General features: G+C 35.0%; 2 protein-coding genes across 2 annotated transcripts in view; both read left to right on the top strand.

The window, feature by feature from the left end:
* The window catches only part of LOC130247054 (glutamate receptor ionotropic, NMDA 2D-like), a 121,636-nt gene extending 104,676 nt beyond the window's left edge, over positions 1-16,960 (top strand). The window contains exons 5-6 of the mRNA XM_056480234.1: positions 7,903-8,017; positions 16,595-16,960. Coding sequence (XP_056336209.1) covers positions 7,903-8,017; positions 16,595-16,960 — 481 coding nt within the window. The remainder of the gene's footprint in view (positions 1-7,902; positions 8,018-16,594) is intronic.
* grin2da (glutamate receptor, ionotropic, N-methyl D-aspartate 2D, a) overlaps positions 7,907-21,640 on the top strand; it is a 42,770-nt gene continuing 29,036 nt past the window's right edge. Inside the window, exons 1-3 of the mRNA XM_056480104.1 lie at positions 7,907-8,017; positions 16,595-16,800; positions 19,774-19,942. Of these exons, the coding sequence (XP_056336079.1) occupies positions 19,775-19,942 (168 nt within the window). The 5' untranslated portion in view covers positions 7,907-8,017; positions 16,595-16,800; position 19,774. The remainder of the gene's footprint in view (positions 8,018-16,594; positions 16,801-19,773; positions 19,943-21,640) is intronic.

The raw sequence follows: 21,640 nt of genomic DNA, 5'->3' as shown, positions 1-21,640 counted from the left end.
TCTCCATTGCACTCTCCAAATGAGTGCGAGATAAATTAATTACACCGCTTGGGACGGTTTCTTTAATTGCCGATCCGGAGCAGATATGGCGTGTGACGGATCAGCGAAGTTCGAGAGTGATTTGTAAACTCGATTATGCCCGATCTGAGAGTGCATGAAAAAAAGGGGCAGTGTCATCTGTTATCTTCATTTGTATTCATACAAGTGTTTAGCGTGCTGTTTTTAGAATGGAAGAAAAGTGTTACAAGGAATATCGCTGACGTTGTATTTAAAATAAATATATTTTTGGCAGCTTGATGTTAAACATTCTTCGACTTTAAGTGTGGCCATAACAACACTTTAAAAAAACAAGGATCCAAAAACGATGAACCATTTTTGGTTTCCTAAAGCACTTTTTAATCATCAGTTCTTAAAAGGCACATATTTTGTGTGTGAAGAACATTTTAATATGATGACCAAATGTCTAAGATGTGATTAGGGACTAAATATTCTAGTTTAGTGGTCAAATTAGCATTGAAATCTCACATATAATTGATCTATGAGTTAAAAAATGCAGACAAAACATTTTGTGTATTTTCATTTTAAAGTAAAACCAGTCAGGGGCAAGACAAGGGGCAAGATTTCCAGCTTTCTTCTAAATATTTGTTTGTGTTTCAACAGAAGAAAGAACTCAATACAGGTCTTTTTTAGGGCATTGTGCTGATGATGGATCGTAAAGTAAGGACACAATATACTCAAAACTCTTTTCATTCTTTGTTTCAGGGTAAAATAAAGTTCAAAATTCAGTAGCTGACACTTTGTGCACTGTTATGCCTCTTTTCCACTGAGTGGTACAGTTCAGTACAGTAGGGTTCAGTATGACTCACCTTTATAAGGTTTGCATTTCCACTGCCAACAATACCTTTAATTGGTAGGTGTGGTGTACCAAGGAAGATCAAGGAAGAAAGCCATATGGGCTGCTCACATTTAGGGTCTTTTGCAAACCCAAGTTATTACTATTTCAAATGTACATGGTAGGGCTGTGCGATATTTGGGGAGATTTTTTTTTTTGACAGATATTGTGATTTCGATTTGATTTGCGATTTAATTTTGTGGTCAAGCTTCAGCTCAATAATCTGTATTGTAGCTTCTTACTGCTAAAATGCAGTTAGTGTTAATTAAAAAAAGGAACTGAAAAGATATTAACTTACTTAAACATTTATTCAAATTTATTTTTAAATAATCAGAAATGAAACACTCATTTTTCTCTAGAGCAAACAGTAAACGCAAATAAAATGACCTTTCCTTTCTGTAAACAAGTTGACCTCAAATTAGGGAGATAGTGTAGCTTGTAATAATAATAATTATTATTATTATAAAAATACAACTCTGAAATTGTACTTTGCTGTTGCTTGCTACTATATTGAGTGTCACTGGCAATACTTTTAGTTGAATTTTACCAAGATACTCCTCATATAGCCACCTGTGGTGCTTTTTAGGTGCTGGTTGTTGTATTCCCTGGTGCTGTGGCAACAATTCTGCGACAGAGCTTACAAATGATCTGTTTTGTTCGGTGGCTTTGAAACCAACATATTCCCATATTACTGATGTCCTGTTTTTCTTTGATATTAATTAATCTATTAATGCTTCTGAAGCCACAAACGCCATCATCCCACTCGTCTGCACTTTCCTATTTGTTTTTTTTTTTTTATGGTATTCCACATAGTTCGGTTGCACAATTCTGATTGGGCAGAACAAAAGTGTGCTCACTCAATTCATTAGTAAGACTATCACACACAGACAGCAGTCACGCATTTGTTCTGGGCGGGGGAAATTAAATAATACATGTATATCACATAACGCTTAGTCACAATGTTTCAAATATCGATTGCGATTTGATTGCGATTAGTTACACAGCCCTAATGCATACTAACAAATAAAGTCTAGCAGCTAATCAAGTTTCATCCATTTGATACTGTACTGTTGTGTTATATACACTTGAGAAAGAGTGCCCAAAAGTGGTATGGTACAATTCGCTATTTTGGTATCTTTGACAGTAAAAACAGACATAAATGCGTACTGTACTGTACTGTACCGTACCATACTGCTTATTGGAAATGGGTCATTAGTGAACATCCCGACACAATCCATAAAGCTGAGAGAAATGTTTAGATGCAACTCACTGAAGCTAAGCAGGGTTCAAACTGCAGTCTGTGAGTCCTAATGCCTCAGTATAATGAAGGGGACACTATACTGGCAGTGAGCACCATTATTCGGATGAGATGTTAAACCAAGGTCTTGACTAAAAATCCCGGGGCATTTCTCGTAAACAGTAGGGGTGTAACCCTGGTGTCCTGGCCAAATTCTCTTCATCGCCCCTTACCGATCATATCCTCCCAATCATCCGCATCCACCGAATTGGCTCTATCACTGTGTCTCCATTCCACCTATAGCTGGTATCTAATGAGCGCACTGGCGCCGTTGTCCTTTGGCTGTCCTGATGCTGCACACTGGTGGTATTGTGGAGAGATTTCCGTCATGATTGTGAAGTACTTTGGGTGTATGGCAATACAAGATAAATGCGCTATATAAATACACATTACTTACTTACAAATGACCCTTAAACAACATCAGTTTCTATTCGATTTTTCTTTAAAAAAAACCTCGCTCTAACGTTCGAATACTGAATACTATACATTTAAAGTGCATCCAGAAAGTATACATAGCACTTCTTTTTTGCATTTTTTTTTGTTACAGCCTTATTCCAAAATAGATTAAATTTATTTATTTCCTTAAAATTCTACAGACAATACCCCATCATGACAATGTGAAAAAAAGATTTTTTGAAACTGTTACAAATTTATTAAAAATAAAAAACCTGAAAAATCACATTAACATAAATATTCACAGCCTTTGCCGTGAAGCTCTAAAATGAGATCAGGTACATTCTGTTTCCACTGATCATTCTTGAGATGTTTCAGCAGCTTAATTGGAGTTCACCTGTGGTAAATTCGGCTGATTGGACAGGATTTGAAAAGGCATACACCTCGGGGTCTCAGGGTTGACAGTGCATGTCAAAGCACAAACCAAGCATGAAGACAAACAAATTGTCTGTAGACCTCAGAGACAGGATTGTCTTGAGGCACAAGGCACAAGGCTGGGGAAGGTTACAGAAAAATTTCTGCTGCTCTGAAAGTTCCAATGAACACAGTGGCCTCCATCATACGTAAGTGGAAGATGTTTGGAACCACCAGGACTCTTCCTAGAGCTGGCCAGCCATCTGAGTGATCGGGGTAGAAGGGCCTTAGTCAGGGAGGTGATCATTAATGGTCCCTCTGTCTGAGCTCCAGTGTTCTTCTGTGGAGAGAGGAGAACCTTACAGAAGGACAACCATCTGTGCAGCAATCCACCAATCAGGCCAGTCCACCAATCCACCAATCTAGACAGAAGCCACTCCCTGCCTGGAATTTGCCAAAAGGCATCTGAAGGACTCTCAAACCATAAGAAACAAAATTCTCTGGTCTGATGAGACTAAAATGTAACTCTTTGGAGTAAATGCCAGGCGTTACATTTGGAGAAAACCAGGCACCGCTCATCACCAGGCTAATACCATCCCTGCAGTGAAGCATAGTGGTGGCAGACTCATGCTGTGGGGATGTTTTTCAGCTGCAGGAACTGGAAGACTAGTCAGGATAGAGGGAAAGATGAATGCAGCAGTGTACAGAGACATCATGAATGAAAACCTGCTTCAGAGTGCTCTTGACCTCAAACTGGGGTGACGGTTCATCTTCCAGCTGGACAATGACCCAAAGCACACCACCAAAATAACAATGGAGTGGCTTCACAACAACTCGGTGAATGTTCTTGAGTGGCCCAGCCAGAGCCCAGCTTAAATCCTATTGAACATCTCTGAAGAGATCTGAAAATGGCTGTACACCGTCGCTTCCCATCCAACCTGATAGAGCTTGAGAGGTACTGCAAAGAGGAATAGGCAAAAATTCCCAAAGACAGGTGTGCCAAGCTTGTGGCATCATATTCACAAAGACTTGAGGCTGTAATTGCTGCCAAAGGCGCATCAAAAGTATTGAGCAAAGGCTATGAATACTTATGTACATGTGATTCTTCAGGTTTTTTATTTTTAATAAATTTGCAACAATTTCAAAAAATCTTTTCATGATGGGGTATTGTGTGTAGAATTTTGAGGAAACAAATGAATTTAATCCATTTTGGAATAAGGCTGTAACATAAAAATGTGGAAAAAGGGAAGCGCTATGAATACTTTCTGGATGCACTGTATATCAAATTGGTTTGATCTTGTAACCATCAACATAAAATAATGGTACTTCATTAGATTAGCTAGGAATTGTATAACTGTTTACATTTTATACTTTTGTTGCCTTGATTACTTATATAGTCCACATGTCCACAAGACATTGAATAAAACTGCAATCAAATGATTTCTCTTGAAGTATATTGGAGCCTTAACTGACAACTGCATTATAGAGCATCATTGGCACTGTACACCAGTGTTATTAGGCATCAGACACATTCATACACTCAAAAATAGAAAAAAACCTGCCTGTTACTTAACATTTTTAAGAATGATTCAGAGGTGTTTTCGGGTCATGGGGCATTATGGGATAGTTCACATTAAGGTACTTTGAAATCATACAAGTTTAAGAACTTATTAAATTCAGTTTATAATGTATAACATATAACATATAATGGAAAGTGTTTATCAACGGAACGTTTTTGCAGCATGTATACTTTCAAACATCCCCACATTGACCATTGTGGGCGTCAATATTAATAAGTTACCAATATGTACAAATTTCATTGATTTATTATTTTTTAAATGAATACCCTATGACTCCATTCATTTTTTCATTCATTTGTTCATCTGTTTACCGTTTCATTCATTATTTTCAAAGGTCTGGCCTGGTCCATTTCAACAAGTTACATTTTTGTCCAGCTTAGGCGTGAGATAAATGAATTATGCTGCTTCAGACGTTTTCTTTACTTTCCAATCTAAAGCAGATATCACATGTGACGGATTCGCAAACTCAATTATGCCCGACCTGAGTAATACGTACAATGAAAAACGAGCAGCGTCATTCATAATCTTCCTTTCATATTCCTGGAGGTGTTCAGCGTGCCATTTCCAGACAGAGGGAATGAAGTTTGCCTTAGAAATACAGCTCACATTCTATTAAACGGGGCATTAAACCAGAGGCCTGCGTGTAGCCGTCATCGCAACCGGCACTTTGAAATGAACATAATCTCTTTTACCGAGCCTGACATAAATTATGGATCAGATATCAAATACAATTTCTCCCAAAGACAGAAGTGGAAAGACTTATGAGACACGTCACATAAAAAACTGAACCGAGTGTCCCATTCAACGATGGACTAAAACCAAAGAAAAGAAAAACGAGCTGGTTGAAAGAGTCTTTCACTATGCCATCACCGCATCACCAGTGAAAAGAAAAACTGCTGACAAACGATGCCGATGAGAGAAGACGTTCACGTTTTCGAGTTTTTCAGTGCTACTCTCATGCTCCTAGTTGTCATGGTGACTAACAAGAGCATCTCAGCATCATCCTGAGAGCAGCAAACAGTGAATATTGAAAACAAGCCGCTGGCGAGAGGCCTGCCGTGTCCTGCCGCCGATCTGGAAGTGCGATAAAAGTGCAGCCGGAGAGCTTCAGGGCATGTCATTCATCCTCCGTCCAGACTGTTCCTACATTCATCGATTCATTCCTCTGTCAGGTTTATCCTTCTAGTTACCCTTGCTTTTTCCCCATCCATACATTGATTTTTTCCTCCCATCCATCACAATTTGGTCTCAATAATAATAAAAAAATGAAATCAAGAGCAAGTACGAATTTCATTCATTCATTTTTTTTGGCATCAGTAATTTTAGTCATAGTTTGTTCCTTCTTATTGGTCCTGACTATGTGTCCACTGTTTCCTTCATTATTTTTACCCTTTAAATTATTCTTCATTTTTTTTATTCATTCATCCATGGCACTTGTTCATTTATTTATGAAGTTGATCCTTTTTACTGTCCTTTATATATTATTTGTCCGTTCATCCATCTCTTCCTCTCTACTTATCTGTTATTGGATTTATACTGTCCATTAATGCAGTTCATCCTTCACTACCCTTCATTTTTATATTCATCCATGAATTCAGCTGACATTTTTACACATTATTGCCCCTTTCTGAGCATTCATTCAACCTTTCTTTCTTTCTTTTCTTTCTTTCTTCTTTCTTTCTTTCTTTCTTCTTTCTTTTCCTTCCTTTCCCTCCCTCCCTTCCCTATATTCCTCCTTTCCTTCCCTTCTTCCTTCCTTCCTTTCCTTCCTTCCTTCCTTCCTTTTTCTTCTTTCTTTCTTTCTTTCTTTCTTTCTTCTTTCTTTCTTTTCTTTCTTTCTTTCTTTCTTTCTTTCTTTCTTCCCTTCCTTCCTTCCTTCCTTCCTTCCTTCCTATCTACCTACATTCTATATATTACATTATTCATTCACAAAGATATTCAACCCTTTGCCATTTCATTAACTTTTTTTTATCAATTAAAAATTATTATAACAATTATTTTTAGCATCTTTGTGTAACTATTGTTATTTTTATTAAAAGCTACAATTTTTGACAGTTTTTATTTGAATATTTTTTCATATTTGTGTATTCCGTTTTCCATTTAATTTAAGTTACTTGTATTACTGTTATTGTTTTAATAGTTTTGTTTAATGTAGTTTTAACCACTAGGCCATTGGCACCTATTTTCTATGTATTTTAATTCATTTTAATAAATATTTTAATACATATAGTTTATATTTCAGTACTAGCCGTTTTTGTGCTCTCTATTTTATGCAAAAAAAACACTGCTATTACATTTAAACTCAGACTTAGTCCAAGACTTAGTTCAAATATTTTTTTTGTTTTGTATATTATCATAATTACACTGAAAGCTGATTGTTATCTATATATAATTTCAACAGAAAGCCTAGTAGTAAACATTTTGTTAACTTTTATTTAGTTCAAATATCTACATTTGGCACAAAGTGTGTATAAGCATGATTAATGACTATTATTGACACAATAGTTTAACCATGGCATTTTTTTTTATCTGTGTGTCAACATTATGTCCATTTTGTGTATTAGTATCAGCCATACATTTTGGCTTGTCAAAGACCTAATTAACATTAAAAGTGTCAAAAGTCCTTAAATGCTTGAACCCCCTTAATGCCGCTTGCGACATTAATTTTTATTTTGAATAAATATAGTTTATATTTTAGTACTAGTCATTTTTGTGTTCATTTAAACTAAATAAATGATATATTTCATTGCTTACTTGTTGAATTAAAAGTACTAATTTCTTGATAGAATGACCCCAAAAGCTTTCTATTTCAGACAAATGCTGTTCTGTTGAACATTCTTGCATTGTACACAGTGTTTTGAACACTAATAATAATAACAATATTTGGTGCTCACTCAGTGATGAATGGATGGATGGATGGATGGATAGTACACATATTTATATATATTTCTATCATTGCTTTTTTAAAATAATTTCCATTACTTTTTTGTGCATCCGTCTCTGTCTTTCCCTCAGTATTAATTCATCGATTTCTTCATTTACTCAGGCCATTCTATTCCTTACTTTCCAGTCATTCTGTAAATTACAGCCTTTTTTTAGCGTTCACAGAGATGCATTGTTGTCATTTCTGTTTAACGTTCAGCCGTGCAGGTTTACTTAAGAGTCCCTTAAGCATTCAGCACAAATCACCCACAGCACCCCAAGTGGAGAGGTGACTAATGGAAGTCCCATCTATCACTCTTTATCTCTCGCTGCTTCTCTTTATCACTTTCACTCAGACTCCTCCTTTATCAGCCTGCGCTTTTCTTCCCCTTCTCCTCCTGCAGGTTCTTCAGCAACATAACTCTATCCGGACGGGACTATTCCTTTAATAATGACGGTTATCTGGCCAATCCGCTCCTGGATGTGATCTCCTACACCGCAGGAAGAGGCTGGGAGGAGGTACGGCCGGAGACATTAGTATGCTTAAATGCGTTTAAGATATTCATGCTTATCGTTCAACTGTTTTAAATGCAGCGCCCAAGCGAGTTCACATTTTCGCCTCACCATTTAAATGCAATATAAATGAAATGTGAAGGATGCATTTGAAATGAAAGCCTGTGTGTCGCATATTGAAGGGGTTGAAGTGCATTAAAGGATGTATATATGCAGATTTAGTTTAATATGCATTGACACGGTGAATTAAGTTGTATTAGAATTTGGAATAAGGCTCTTATAAACTTGTTTTAGTACTACTGAGATACTAATTTAGTGTCAAGTAGTTATTAAAGTATTTCATAGTGTAATTTTATATATGTTTTTAAATTTAAACTTAAGTTAATGTTTTTGATTTATTTTAGGTTATTGTTATTGTTATTATTATTATTATTAATATTATTAATATGCCTGTAGTTTTAATTCATTTTTATTTTCAGCTTATATTAATGTTATAATTAATATGGGGTAGGGCTGCACAATTCTGGCTAAAATCAGAAACAAGTTTGTTTGTTTTTTTGTTTAAAATCAACATCACGATTTTCTCACGATTCTGTCGATGTAAAATAAAGGTTAATATGAGTAGACTATTATTATAGTTATTCTCAAACATATGTTAAAACAACAATAATAACATTAGGCCTGTGTGTAGGTCTACTGTTGGTTAAAATGCTGAATTTGGTATAGACTTTAAATGGTGACTTTAAATATGTCCTGTTTGTTAATTCACAGTAAAGTGCTGACATTAGAATACAACTATTCCTAATTCTAAAGTTGAATTATTGAGTTTGAGACAAATGCTTGTCATTTGTCATTGACAACATCATTAGACCATTTATTCACTGGTAAAATTAGACATTTGTCATTATCAGATTCAACTCTAGCATTATATTCAACATTATACAGGCTAAAGTAGTTACACTGATACTATTAAACTTTTATTATCATGCACAACAGTTTTTGTCCGGTATGTAAAAAAAAACATCACATGCTCATCGTAATCCTAACTCTAAAATGCGATATGATCATTTAAATGATGTTCGCACTTTTGGTTTCACTTTCACTGCCGAGTACGCTCATGTTATGGCTGCCGTCCCTTTTAAGGAAAAAACACACATGGAAATCATACTTCCCATGCAGATCCCAAATGATCGCTCTGTGCATCAAACTGAATGCTAATTACAACTTTATTACCTGTGGGGGTCGAATCAAGAATGTGATCTATTTTCAATTATCATGCAGCTCTAATAAGGGATATTTTAGTATTAATTTAAACTAGATGAAAATTACAACTATTTAATCCACTGTTATTTAAACGGTTAAGTGTGACGTCACGCAAAGTAGCTTCGGGGTCCAGGTGCTGTATTAAACGTTTTCAAAGCAATGTATTACTTTCGAAAATCACGATCGCAATATATATATATATATATATATATATATATATATATATATATATATATATATATATATATATATATATATATATATATATATATGCCTAATATCTGATGGACAGAAAGTGATACATTTTTTATAAATTGTTAAAATATTGGTGTCTGTGATGAAGCATGTACAGAAACTGTTGCGTCTGTTGTTTCTACGACATGATTTTATATAAAATTCACTTTAATGTGAGATATGAAGTAATTGAATATTTTTTTCAATTTTAATGAGTAGCGGCTTGTACTCAGAAACAGTATTACATACAGTACTTCACGACTTAACAAGCGGATTAGCAACTAGCTGAAATGAAACAATAATAAGAGTTTTAGTCTTTTAGTTAGCATGTATTTGATTATAAGTAATGATAATGAATATTTTAGTCTCATGGTCTTAGTTTTGATTAACTATGTATAATAATGACCCTTGACAATATGACAGAAATGCTAATAATGTTGTTGATGAATTATTAAACTAAAACGTTGTGTCAGTTTAATGCACTATGCATGTTTTTTTTTAATTATTATTTTAACATTAACAAAGTTTGATCCATATACAATGGTATTGCTAATTATTAGTTCAAATAATCATTTAACTAACTAACTATGACTACGTTTACATGGACATCAGTAATGGAATTATTTGCTTTAATCTGAATGAGAAATTAATATAATGTGTTTACATGATTTGCTTTTCGAATGTTCCATTTATGATCCCATTTTACATGTTGTAGCACATAATTCGATTAACGTCATTGCGTCACCGCGGTATTCACATTTCCTCTAGACTTTCATGTAATTTTGAGTGTTTCGTTTTACATTTTTTAATTTTATCTGCAGTTTGGCAGTTACACTTTCATTCGGGAACACTTGATTCATGCCCCCGCATGACAAACTGAGGTATTGGATTCACATATGAAGTAAGGACTGCTGGAAGAGTGTTGTTTTAATGGAATTTGATACCGCAAGCCCAATGGAAAGAAAAAAAAACTCTGCATTTCATGATGCGGGTGTCGGTGGTCCTTCATGGCTCGGTAGATGCAGAGAATAGTGTCAAACAGCCGTGTGTGTATGGAATGTCCTGTCGCAAAACGCAGCGACAGTCCTATACAACGGTAATAGTTTGATTAAGGTGTTAACATGTCTTTACTGTACTACATTAATGCAACTAAAATTGGCATAATTCCAATTCTTAATCGGATTAAGTTAATCCAACCTCTGTTTACATGGTAGACCCTTAATCAGAGTATTGTCTTAATCGTTTTAAAATCGGATTATTGGTGTCCATGTAAACGTACTCAATGAAGTGTTACCTAATTAGTTATTAGTATCTATTATCTTTACTTTGTATATGACAGTTTTGACAAATGATTTTTATATTCAGCACAAATACATCTATCATGTGCAGAGTTATCAAACTACTGTTGATACATTGACAGTTTCTATTTCATCCTATGAAAAAGTCATGATAAATGCATGGTAAGCAAATGACACCTAATGTGTGTGTTTATAATCTTATTTTTGTTTTACAGTGTAATGCACACCATTCCAACAAAGAGAATAGCATGTGGAGCCATGCACTTGAAAGCAATCGAGTGGCAATTGCTAAAGATTGCACATTCTGCATGTTCCTTACAAATGTCAATAAGTCATGGGAAATAATAGATTTTTACAAGAACGTTTTCGGTATTGGTTATTCAGGCACTTTTTGACAGTTTGAAATGGCTGGTTTATGGAGCTGCAGAAATAGTAAATCATTCATAATCGAGCTAGAACAAAAGTCTTTATTATATTTAATTGCCATGTTCACTGACAGATGGTTAGCACTTTGGATTGGTAGTCATGTGAAGTCACGAAGGTGCTGTGTTACAGTAGTTTTGAAAGTTTTGGCTGTCTTGTTGAAGAGTAGAACAGCTGACACTGGGAAGACAGCCATTTATATGTTTTACAGCTTCAAGTTTCAAACTCAAAGTCAGGACTAACTAGCTAACTGTCTTAAAAATGTCATATAGGAAACAGATAAAGCCGTGGTCAAACGTTTTGGCACTTTTGGTACAGTAACTATGAGCAAGGATATATATATAGCAAGGATATATATATATATATATATATATATATATATATATATATATATATATATATATATATATATATATATATATATATATATATATATATATATATAAACTTTCATTGAAATAAAACAATTAAAATATATTTGTTTTGAAATAGATGTTGTTCTCAAGTTTGACACTGTTCAAAATTAATGGTACGCTTTTGTTCCAATTCTTATGGTAACCTTTATTTGTCTAGATAAGAAGGTAATATAGCAAATTATATTCTATGGGCTGGGACAAACCAAAGCCGATTGTTGGCAGCATCAGGCCGTTGGTGTGTAGGGATGCACTGAACCCGATACCTGGATCGGATATCGGTTCGATACTGCATATTTTTGCTGGATCGGGTATCGGCCAGCTGGTACCGATCCAAATCCGATCTTGTGCGTGCGATATATTCGGTGTAATTTATAAGCCAATAAAAGCCAGGAAGGTAGCCTACTAAAATGCACTAGAAAGGTGTCATGTAGGCCTACTATATTCGCAATGTTCTGAAGCCGTTTTATAGTTTCATATGCAGTACAGATGAATATTCACGTAGATAAATTCATGTTCAGTTCATCGTTCTGACTAAGTTTTTTCTTCCGAGGTGAATACTTTAAGTGGTGTGAATAGTTTGTAAAGCCTGGCTCATTATGGTGAAAGTAGTTGATTAAATTAATTAACAAATTATACCAAACGCAATTCGTTTCAAAAAGAAACAATTTTTAGACAAAAAAATAATTTTTCAGACATGCTTTCAGTTTCTCAGTCTCACTCGTGGTGAGTTTATGCGAGGGAATGTTTATTAAGTAAAACTGGCCTCAGATGGTTTAGTTTAGTCTGCGTCAAACCTGCAGAAAAATATCAGGCTTTCCTTAAAGGCTGGCTATTTTACCAACAATTAGGGTCAATACTGGTAGCCTATTACAGATTTTAAAGAAAAATCTTAATATTAAAAAGGAAACATAAGCTGGACCACAACAGATCATATCAATGTCATAACGAATGTTCAAATAATGTAGGCCATCGTTTATAGCATGCATCATGTTTAGTTAGATTGTGCCATCTGTCATATAGGTCTGTTATTTTTACTAAAGAAGATATATTATTGGAGTTTATCACCAGAACTATAGAAACTGTTTTATGTTAATTAAAAAAAAAAAAATGGCACAGTATCGGGATTGGATTTGTATTAGTTGATACTCAGAATTTTGGTATCGAGATCGGATCGGTTAAAAAAAATGGTATCGGTGCATTCCTATTGGTGAGTGTTCATCAGGCTAGTTTGTTAGGTTTGTTCCACACATAGCCTCTTTTCAGGCTCACTTCAGTAGCTATGTTTCCATCCACCTATTTTTATGCGCATTTTGTATATGCGCATAAAAAATGGTTGATGGAAACGCCATGATGCGCATAAATTTTGAAAATGTCCATTAAAAAACTTATGCGCATAACTGAGTAGGATGAAAAAAAATTAGATAAGAAAAGATGCGCATAAACTACGATGGAAACACTTTTACCGCACATATTTCAGCATGCGCATTATAAAAGGTCATGTGATTTTGTTTTAAGAGATCACGTGATGATGAAAATGTGTGTAAATGGACAAACCAGCAGACTAAGCACACTGTAAACCATCAGAACTGTTGTTTTGGTCATTCTAAAACACCTTACCATTTAAGTATTAGTGTTATTATATCATTAATGACCTTCAGAATCAAGAGCGTCATTCATTATATGAAGAAAAGATTGACGCAGCTTCACTTACCGCAGTGAATTCAGTTTTTACTGTTGATATTTGACGCAAGTTATTCAGGAAGTGACGATTTTGTTTGCTTTGACTCGTTGGATGGAAACGCTGCTTTATTCGCACGTCTTTAATGCGATAATCCAATTTTGCGCACAAAGTTCATTCTGATTTTTGGATGGAAACATGGCTAGTGACAGTTTGCCCGATTCAGCATGTAGAATCACTATTAGTGCTGTTGCAGAGAGTGCTCTCATTGGCAGTTCAGCTACAAATCAGAGCACATGGACAAATAGAAGTCCAAATCCAAAGTTAAGAGTGAACACAAAGAAGCCGGTGGTCATTGCATTGCATTTCCCGAATATTTGCAAAAGATTATCACAAATATTTGCACGATTGAATCCTTTTGCAATCAACAAAGTGAAATGGTATGTACATGTAAACAATGCTTTGTTTACGGCTTGTGTGTTTGCAGAAATAGTTCTGGTTTCTTTCTTGTTTATACAGTCTATACAGATACTGCCATCTACTGGTGTGAAAAGACACATTCTCTCACACAGATGCAGAAAACGCATTCTAGTTTCAGTCCTTTTGGTGTGTTCATGCTCAGCTTTTTGGTCTAGACGCGACTAGATGCCTCAGATGAGAGGCGACAACACAGTAGGATTTCATCACCGATAGTACTTTGATGGCAGCTTGGTGTGTCCTGGGCTTAAAATGCCTGGTGAGGTTGGAGGAAACCTAAAAAGAGATTTGTGAGTATTTTTTCGTTTACAGAATCATTCCAGATCCATCAGGTTCTCTGGTCCATGTTGGCGTTCTTTCCCCTTCGGTTCACCCACTCATTTTCTATAGGTCTCAGTTCAGGGGACTAGGATGGATGTGGCAGAACCTTACTTTCTGTGCTCGGTGACCTGTTTTTGTCTCAGTTTTGGTGCTTGTTTTAGAGCATAGTCCTTTTGGAAAATCCTGGTCTTTTATATACTTCCAGCATAAGAAGTCAGGTTTTAATGGTTTATTTGTTAATATTTGATGGAATCCATTATGTTGTTTTTCTGAGAACAAGTCCAGGATTGTCTTCCATAAAAAGGCCCATAGCATTAAAGATCCTGCGATTCATTTTAAATGTGGACTAGGTGTACTTTTTTATCCCTGTGTGAAACAAACCCATCTTGTTTACTGCTGACAAACTCTGTTTTAAGGTTGTATCTGACCATAGAAACATCTCTTTAGAAGGTTCAGTGGTCTCAGGCAACTCAACAGGCTGGAGTTTGTTATTGAATGAGTACAGATTTTTTTTCTGGATCCGTCCCAGACAACTTGTGGTAAATAAGATGCTGTTTGATTTTTCCTGGTTTCCTGACCCCTCAATTCTCTAGCCAGAACAGGGTTGTTTCATATTTATACTCCTGTGACTTGTTCATGTTTATTTTCTCCCTGCTGTGCTAAAAAATACACATCTGAATGGAAAATACTTCAGAGATATTTCACTCATAAGAATTTGTAGGATATCAATTACTTTGACCAATGTGTATTGGAGAAAAACATTTATTGGTCCTATTTTATTTTAAGGTACACATTTTGTTATTAATCAAGTCTTTTAACTCAATAGACTTCTAATTTGATGCTTATATTAATAGTTTAGGTTTAGTATTGCGTAGGATTAGGAATGTATAGTTTGTTTTCACATTACGTCATTGAGGACGTAGAAAATTCAGATGGAGAGGGCAGGAAATGGTTCTTCTACATAAGAATGTTTCTGTTTTATGTTGTTTATAATTGTTTAAATTAACCAAAGTAAGAAATGACAAACAGCTTTTATAGACTTCCAAAAGTTTTTGCTAATAAATGGGGGAAAGTTCAAGAAACTGGCTAAAAAACGGAAGAAAAGGTGGCATGTACTGTAACAAACATTCATTCAATACATCCATGTGTACTGACTTTTTTTGATGTGATAATTTGTTTGACAGTACCAGTAAAGGCCTAGCTATGTGTATAAATATGTTAACGCGTCATATAAAAACAGATACAAACACTACCACACTTATACAAAATCCAGGAGAATATAAATAACGTGTCCTGCCATGCAATCGTCGCAAAAAAATCTCTGTCTTGTTTTGCAATAATCCAAGTCTTTACTGGCGTTTCGGCAGAATGAACAACCATAGTGATAGCCTCGAGATGCGCAGCAGCGGTAAATGTTTGTTGATGGTAAATACATTGACAGAACATAAAGAAATGCAACCCTTGCGACAAAACTGTTGCGACAGTTATTATATTGGAGCACTTTTCCCCCCTTACAAAAATAAATAAATAATAATGTAGACTATGAGTCTATGCTTTTGTACGCTTTAATCTGTTATTTTGTGATGTCTGGAAGACATCCGCATGGGGAATAAACTATAGTAATAAATAATAAACATGTTTTTAAACCACATAGTAAAGCATATAATGTGTACAACTGTTAATGAATGCTACAGAATACATAGAAAACTGATAAACTGTGATAAATTCTGTAACGTTAGTGTAAACTGTGGTGCATTGTGATGGTGTATAATTATAGCGTAGAAAAATGAAGCCGATGGAATCATTTGTTTATTATTGCAGTTGTGTTGTACCACAGCAACAATATAATTACTACGACAGTTTAATTCAAGTAATTATCTATAGTATGCTTCCAAACACTAGTATTTACTATAGTATTTTTTCATATAACGTAAAAGCTTATACAGTATCTACCTCCTCTATGACATATATATTTTAGTTCAGTAGAAAACTCAACCCTCTTCATGGTATAAGGATCATGCCCAACATATGTGCTAATTTTCGATTTATATCTCCTATGAAATATGGTATAAATCTCAAAAATACAGACTTTCCTCTGTCTCTCATTCAGTTTTTTACTTCCTGTCCTCCATTTGATTTTCGCATGCCACCAGAACCACGTGATTGAAAACAACCTATAATAAAATCATGCAGAATATACTTTACTAATACTAATTATTAAGGACTAAGTACTAATAAACAGCCAATATCTTAATAATATGAAGGTAACAAACCTATTCTACTTAAACTAAAGTGTTACCCATTTATTTAACAAATATAACACTTTTAATTGTTTTATTTAAATGAATTATTGTTTTTATCTTTTCGACCCCAAATGTGCCAATAATTATAACCATGACTGCAGAAAATAGCCAAAAATCTTTTGCACATCATTGTGTGTGTGCAACATGAACAACCTTTTATCTTGTTATAGGTAGGTTGGTGGGAGAACGGAGTGCTGCGCTTGCGTTACCCGCCATGGTCTCGATACGGGCCGTTTCTCAAACCCCTGGATGATTCACAACACTTGCGTGTGGTTACTCTGGAGGAGAGGCCGTTTGTCATCGTGGAACCCGCTGATCCTGGAACAGGCTCCTGCATCAGAGACTCAGTGCCGTGCCGACTGCCGCTCAACAACAGGTCAAGGTTCAGTCTGTGGATTTTTCGACTGGAAATGTTCAACCTTTGGGGTTATCACTTTGCCAAATGTGGCAGTGAATATGCAGATGTTGCAAATTACATTCCCATTAGCTTTGGGGCATTCATTCCCCGTCCTGTCACTAGCGCTGATGGGATTTAAATAAATTAGAAATGCACGTAGAAATGGAAGAGGTTGATCAATGATAGCTCCGCGACAGAGCACTTTACTTCATTTACCTTATTTAAATGAAGAATTTCTCTGAATTCGTCCCGGTGAAGAGTACAGAGCCTGGGTGAATCACAGAGAGATCATTTCATCCTAAAATCAAAGGAAAGATTATGGAAATTAGACTTTAATTGATTACACAACTACTGTGTATTGTTTATGCAACTACTGTATGTTTTGCACAAGGGAAATTAAGGCTTTTTTAACATGATTTTCATTTATAGTGAAGCACAATTATCCCAAAAAATGCTTATTACCAAAATGCAAAACATTTCTAATGCATAATGTGAATATGAATAGTATATGCATTAGATTAAATATTCATATTTGCAGATCATGGTAGTATTTTTTGAACTACAATTTAAACAAAGATATTCATTAATAATAAATGTATTCATTTATACAGAGCTGAATTGTTCATCATTATTCAAGTCTTCAATGTCACTGTGATTCTTCAGAAATAATGATAATTTGGTTATTTGCTGTTCTGTTATGAATTCTTATTAATGGTTCTCGGTCATTAATAATTATACTTTTTATTACATTGACATTTAACTTTTTAGGAATATTTGTTAGATAGACAGTTTAAAATATTAGCATTCAGAATGGATTATTTTGTGTAATGGATGTCTATTTATTTTGTAAAGTTGGGTTGTATTTGATGATTCTTTTAAAGAAACCAGTGGTAACACTTTTAAAATAAGGTTCATTAGTTAATGCATTTACTAACATGAACTAATCATGAACAACACTTGTACAGCATTTATTAATCATAATTGAACATTTACTAATGCTTTATTAACATCCAAGTCCATGCTTGTTAACATTAGTTAATGCGCTGTGAGTTAACATGAACTAACAATGAACAACCGTATTTTCATTAACTAACGTTAACTAACATGAATAAATACTGTAGTAAATGTGTTGTTCATTGTTTGTTCATGTTAGTAAATCCATTAATTAACATTAACTAATGAACCTTATTGTAAAGTGTGACCAAACCAGCTTATCATCAAGAGATTACATTTAGCATATATTCACATAGAAAATACAATATTTTATTATTTTACTGTTTCGTGCTAGTTTACAGACGCGGTATGCTCGAATAAATCACGCTATTTGCACATAAATAGACGAGTGAACATTTTGAGTTTACTTGCTTCATTCGCATGTCAAATTCGCTTCATTTACTCGTCAAACTCACTTCACAATAGACGTGGATTCGCATCAGGGATGGGCCTCTGTCCGTCCAGTGACTCTAGTTTCATTGCTAAATGGCTAACATGTTTTTTTATCGAGAGATTAACTGTGCATTATGTGCTTTTAAAGCAGCAAAGATTCGTTCGTCGCTTCTGTCTTGAGTCCACTAGATCCTTTCAGAGGTGCACACAGATCTGTGAGTTCATCAACTCTTCCAGAAACTATACCTGGATGATAGAAGCTTTCAGCGGTGCTTCAGACTAAGCCGAGCCCAGATTGATGAACTGTTCTCTCATGTCGTCAGGAGGATTTCCCCTCGAAACACCAACAACAGCCGCTATGTCATAATTATGCCCCCTACAAGAGCAAGATCCTGATTGGTTAACACAGCGCGAATGTCCGCTAAAGTTCAGATTTTTCAACTCGAGTGATTTGCACATTAAGCGTGTCAAACACGCAAACTCTTAATTCATGCCGCCTCAGTCACGCGAATCGCGCAGCAGGACGTCTATTCGCACCACTTCATTCGCCGGATGTCTATTTGTGCCATTGCATTGACTTATAGTAACATGTAAATGATTTTCGCTTGACACTTCATCTGCATCTGGTGTGAACGCACCATTATAGACTTAAAAATGCAGGCTTGGAAAAGAGAAAATATATTGTTTCTAAACTTTTGATCAGTAGTGTATATTAATATAGCAGAAATTTGAAATTTTACGTAAATATACTACAACAAAACTATAATGACAATATAATGACTGAATAAATAACTAACGCAAACTTCATGTAACAAATGTTAATGTTCTCTAAACAGGTTTCATTTCCAATCTGCAAATTATAACTCTGATTTCACTAAAAAGTAAAACATCTGGTTATGAGGATAATGAGAAGAATGAACAAAGTGTTTATAAGTGTTTAATACTAAATTGATAGTTCATACAAAAATGAACATTGTCATCATTTGCTCACTCTTTACTTGTTCCAAATCAGTTTCTCTTTTTCATTGAGCACAACAGAAGACATTTTGAAGAAAGCTGCAAACCTGCAACCACTGACGTCCAACGTAGGAAAAACAAATACAATGGAAGTCAAAGGTTACGGGTCTCCAACATTTTTCAAAATATCTTCTTTTGAATTCAACAAAAGAAAGAAACCCAAACTTGTTTGGAACAAGTTGATGGTTTTCATTTTTGGGTGAACTATCTCCAAATATGTGACATGAATACAACAAAACATTTTCAAAGTAAATTTGTGGTTATAACAGGACAATATTTCGATAAATAATAATCTTTTCCTGCTGCAGTTTCTGTGTGGCAGTGCTAGTTTTTAAAGCAGCAGACTCTTTCCTTTAAGAATCATATGCTTTATATGCTGATAGGCCTCAGATTATGTTTGCCTTAGGTGACAAAGCACTGAATTCTAAGCAGGGATGTTCATTTAGTTCCTTTTGCTTGGTTTCTCGACATGACTTCATTCTTTTGTCACTGTCCCCTTTCTCTTTCTTTTCTGTGTTTTTCTCTTCTTCCTCTTCTTTTCAATTACAGCATGGTTGTTGAGGGCATTCAATCCATGAAGCACTGCTGCAAAGGCTTCTGTATTGATGTTCTCAAGCGCCTGGCTAAAATAGTGGGCTTCACCTATGACCTCTATCTGGTGACCAATGGCAGGCATGGAAAGAACATAGATGGACAGTGGAATGGAATGGTCGGGGAGGTCAGACCCTCATTTTATCTCTTCGATATTTTTAGACCTTGATTTTATTATCACACAAAGTCCACTGAATTCAGATGCACACTTGTTTTTGTTTTTAATTGCGAAGCACTACAGGCTTAACATGCAAGAATCTATATTTGAAAATGAAATGTATTCAAGAGATTTATTTTTTTATCACTTGCACCACCAAGGGTCATTGCATATCTATAATTATCCGCGGGTAAAATATACTCATTCGCATGTCTTCTATTTTGACATGGCTAATATATATAATGTCACTATTACTGTATGTTACAGTACTGTCTTCACAAAGTAATGTCTAGAGCTGCATTTTTTCATGGTTAGTAAGCTACAACACTATATTATTTCATATATCAAATGTACTGTAAGTTTTGGACTTTTCTAAAGCATAAAAACATGATAGTGTGTTTGCAGATATTTAAGAAAACTGCTAAGTGAACATTCTTGTTTATCAGAAAAACAATGTGCCGGAACGACTGTCTATGTTTGGTCCCTTTAATCCGCCCACAGCCAGTTTAGCCAATTATAGTTCAACACCCCTGTTGCCTTTGTGAAAAACCGCATATTTGATTAATTTAGTCAGGAAGGCGCTCAGAGTATGCATCCATGACTGAAATGCTACTAATGGTAGACAGTAACAGCACCGAAATGAGACGCAGATTCAGAGTTCCACATAAGGTTATTAATTAGCAAGTTATATAAATATTACAAACTTAAACAATAGGTGAGCAAGTTACTTTGAAACCCTGTGTACTAACAACACGCTATGTGACAAGATTTGCAGTGATAAGTTGTTTGACCAGACGAAATCCGACAGATCTTTAAATACAGCCATTCAGAGGCACAAAATATTGCACTCACTGCACTTCAACGAAATAGTAAGATTTATAAACTCATTAATACATATTAAACCTCTTTAACATTATTATTCTATTAATACATGTTGAATGATTGATATTTGTTAACTTGGCTTGCACCGGCAACCTGCGCTTGCATGGACTCATCAGAGGAGGAGCCGAGTGAAAATGTGTTTTGAACCAGGTGTGCAATACCTAGTTCAACCACTCGGTGTTATACTTTAATACTGCACCTTTAAATGTTTTGTAATTGAAAATTGACCCTAGATTCTTTTAATATTATGAAAAAAAACAAGCAAACTTACTTTGAATAAATTGTTGCCACACACACACAAATGTAGTTTAATTAACAAGAAAAACTGAAAGAATATGACTAATACAGTTGAATAAACAGGTTAGGATATTAAGTAACAGTTACAAACTATTTTGTATATGTTTTACTGCAGTAACCACAATACCGTGAAGCTATGATATTTTTATCCAGGGTTATCATATCATATCATATCAAATTTTATACCGGCCAATGCAAGTATAATTAACCCCACCCAAAGACAAAAAATTACGTCGAAATTTACTCTAAATTTACTATGAAAAATTGAGTGCCAACTACCAGCATTCTTTAATATATAATATATCTTTTATTGGGTTCAACAAAAACAAACAAAAAAAAACTCAGATAGGTTTTAAAAAAGTGAAGAATGAGTTTATGATGGTGTCATGTGAGGATGCTGGGCAACGGAGTTGAGGATCCACGTCCAGCTTTATTAACAAAGAATAGTCATGCAGGCAATGTCAAATACATGAACAAACAGGTAATCCA

The sequence above is a fragment of the Danio aesculapii genome, chromosome 19 (genome assembly GCF_903798145.1).
Source record: "Danio aesculapii chromosome 19, fDanAes4.1, whole genome shotgun sequence".
NCBI lineage: Eukaryota > Metazoa > Chordata > Actinopteri > Cypriniformes > Danionidae > Danio > Danio aesculapii.
Note: the sequence above shows the minus strand (reverse complement) of the source record. Positions and strands in the feature narration are given on the sequence as shown.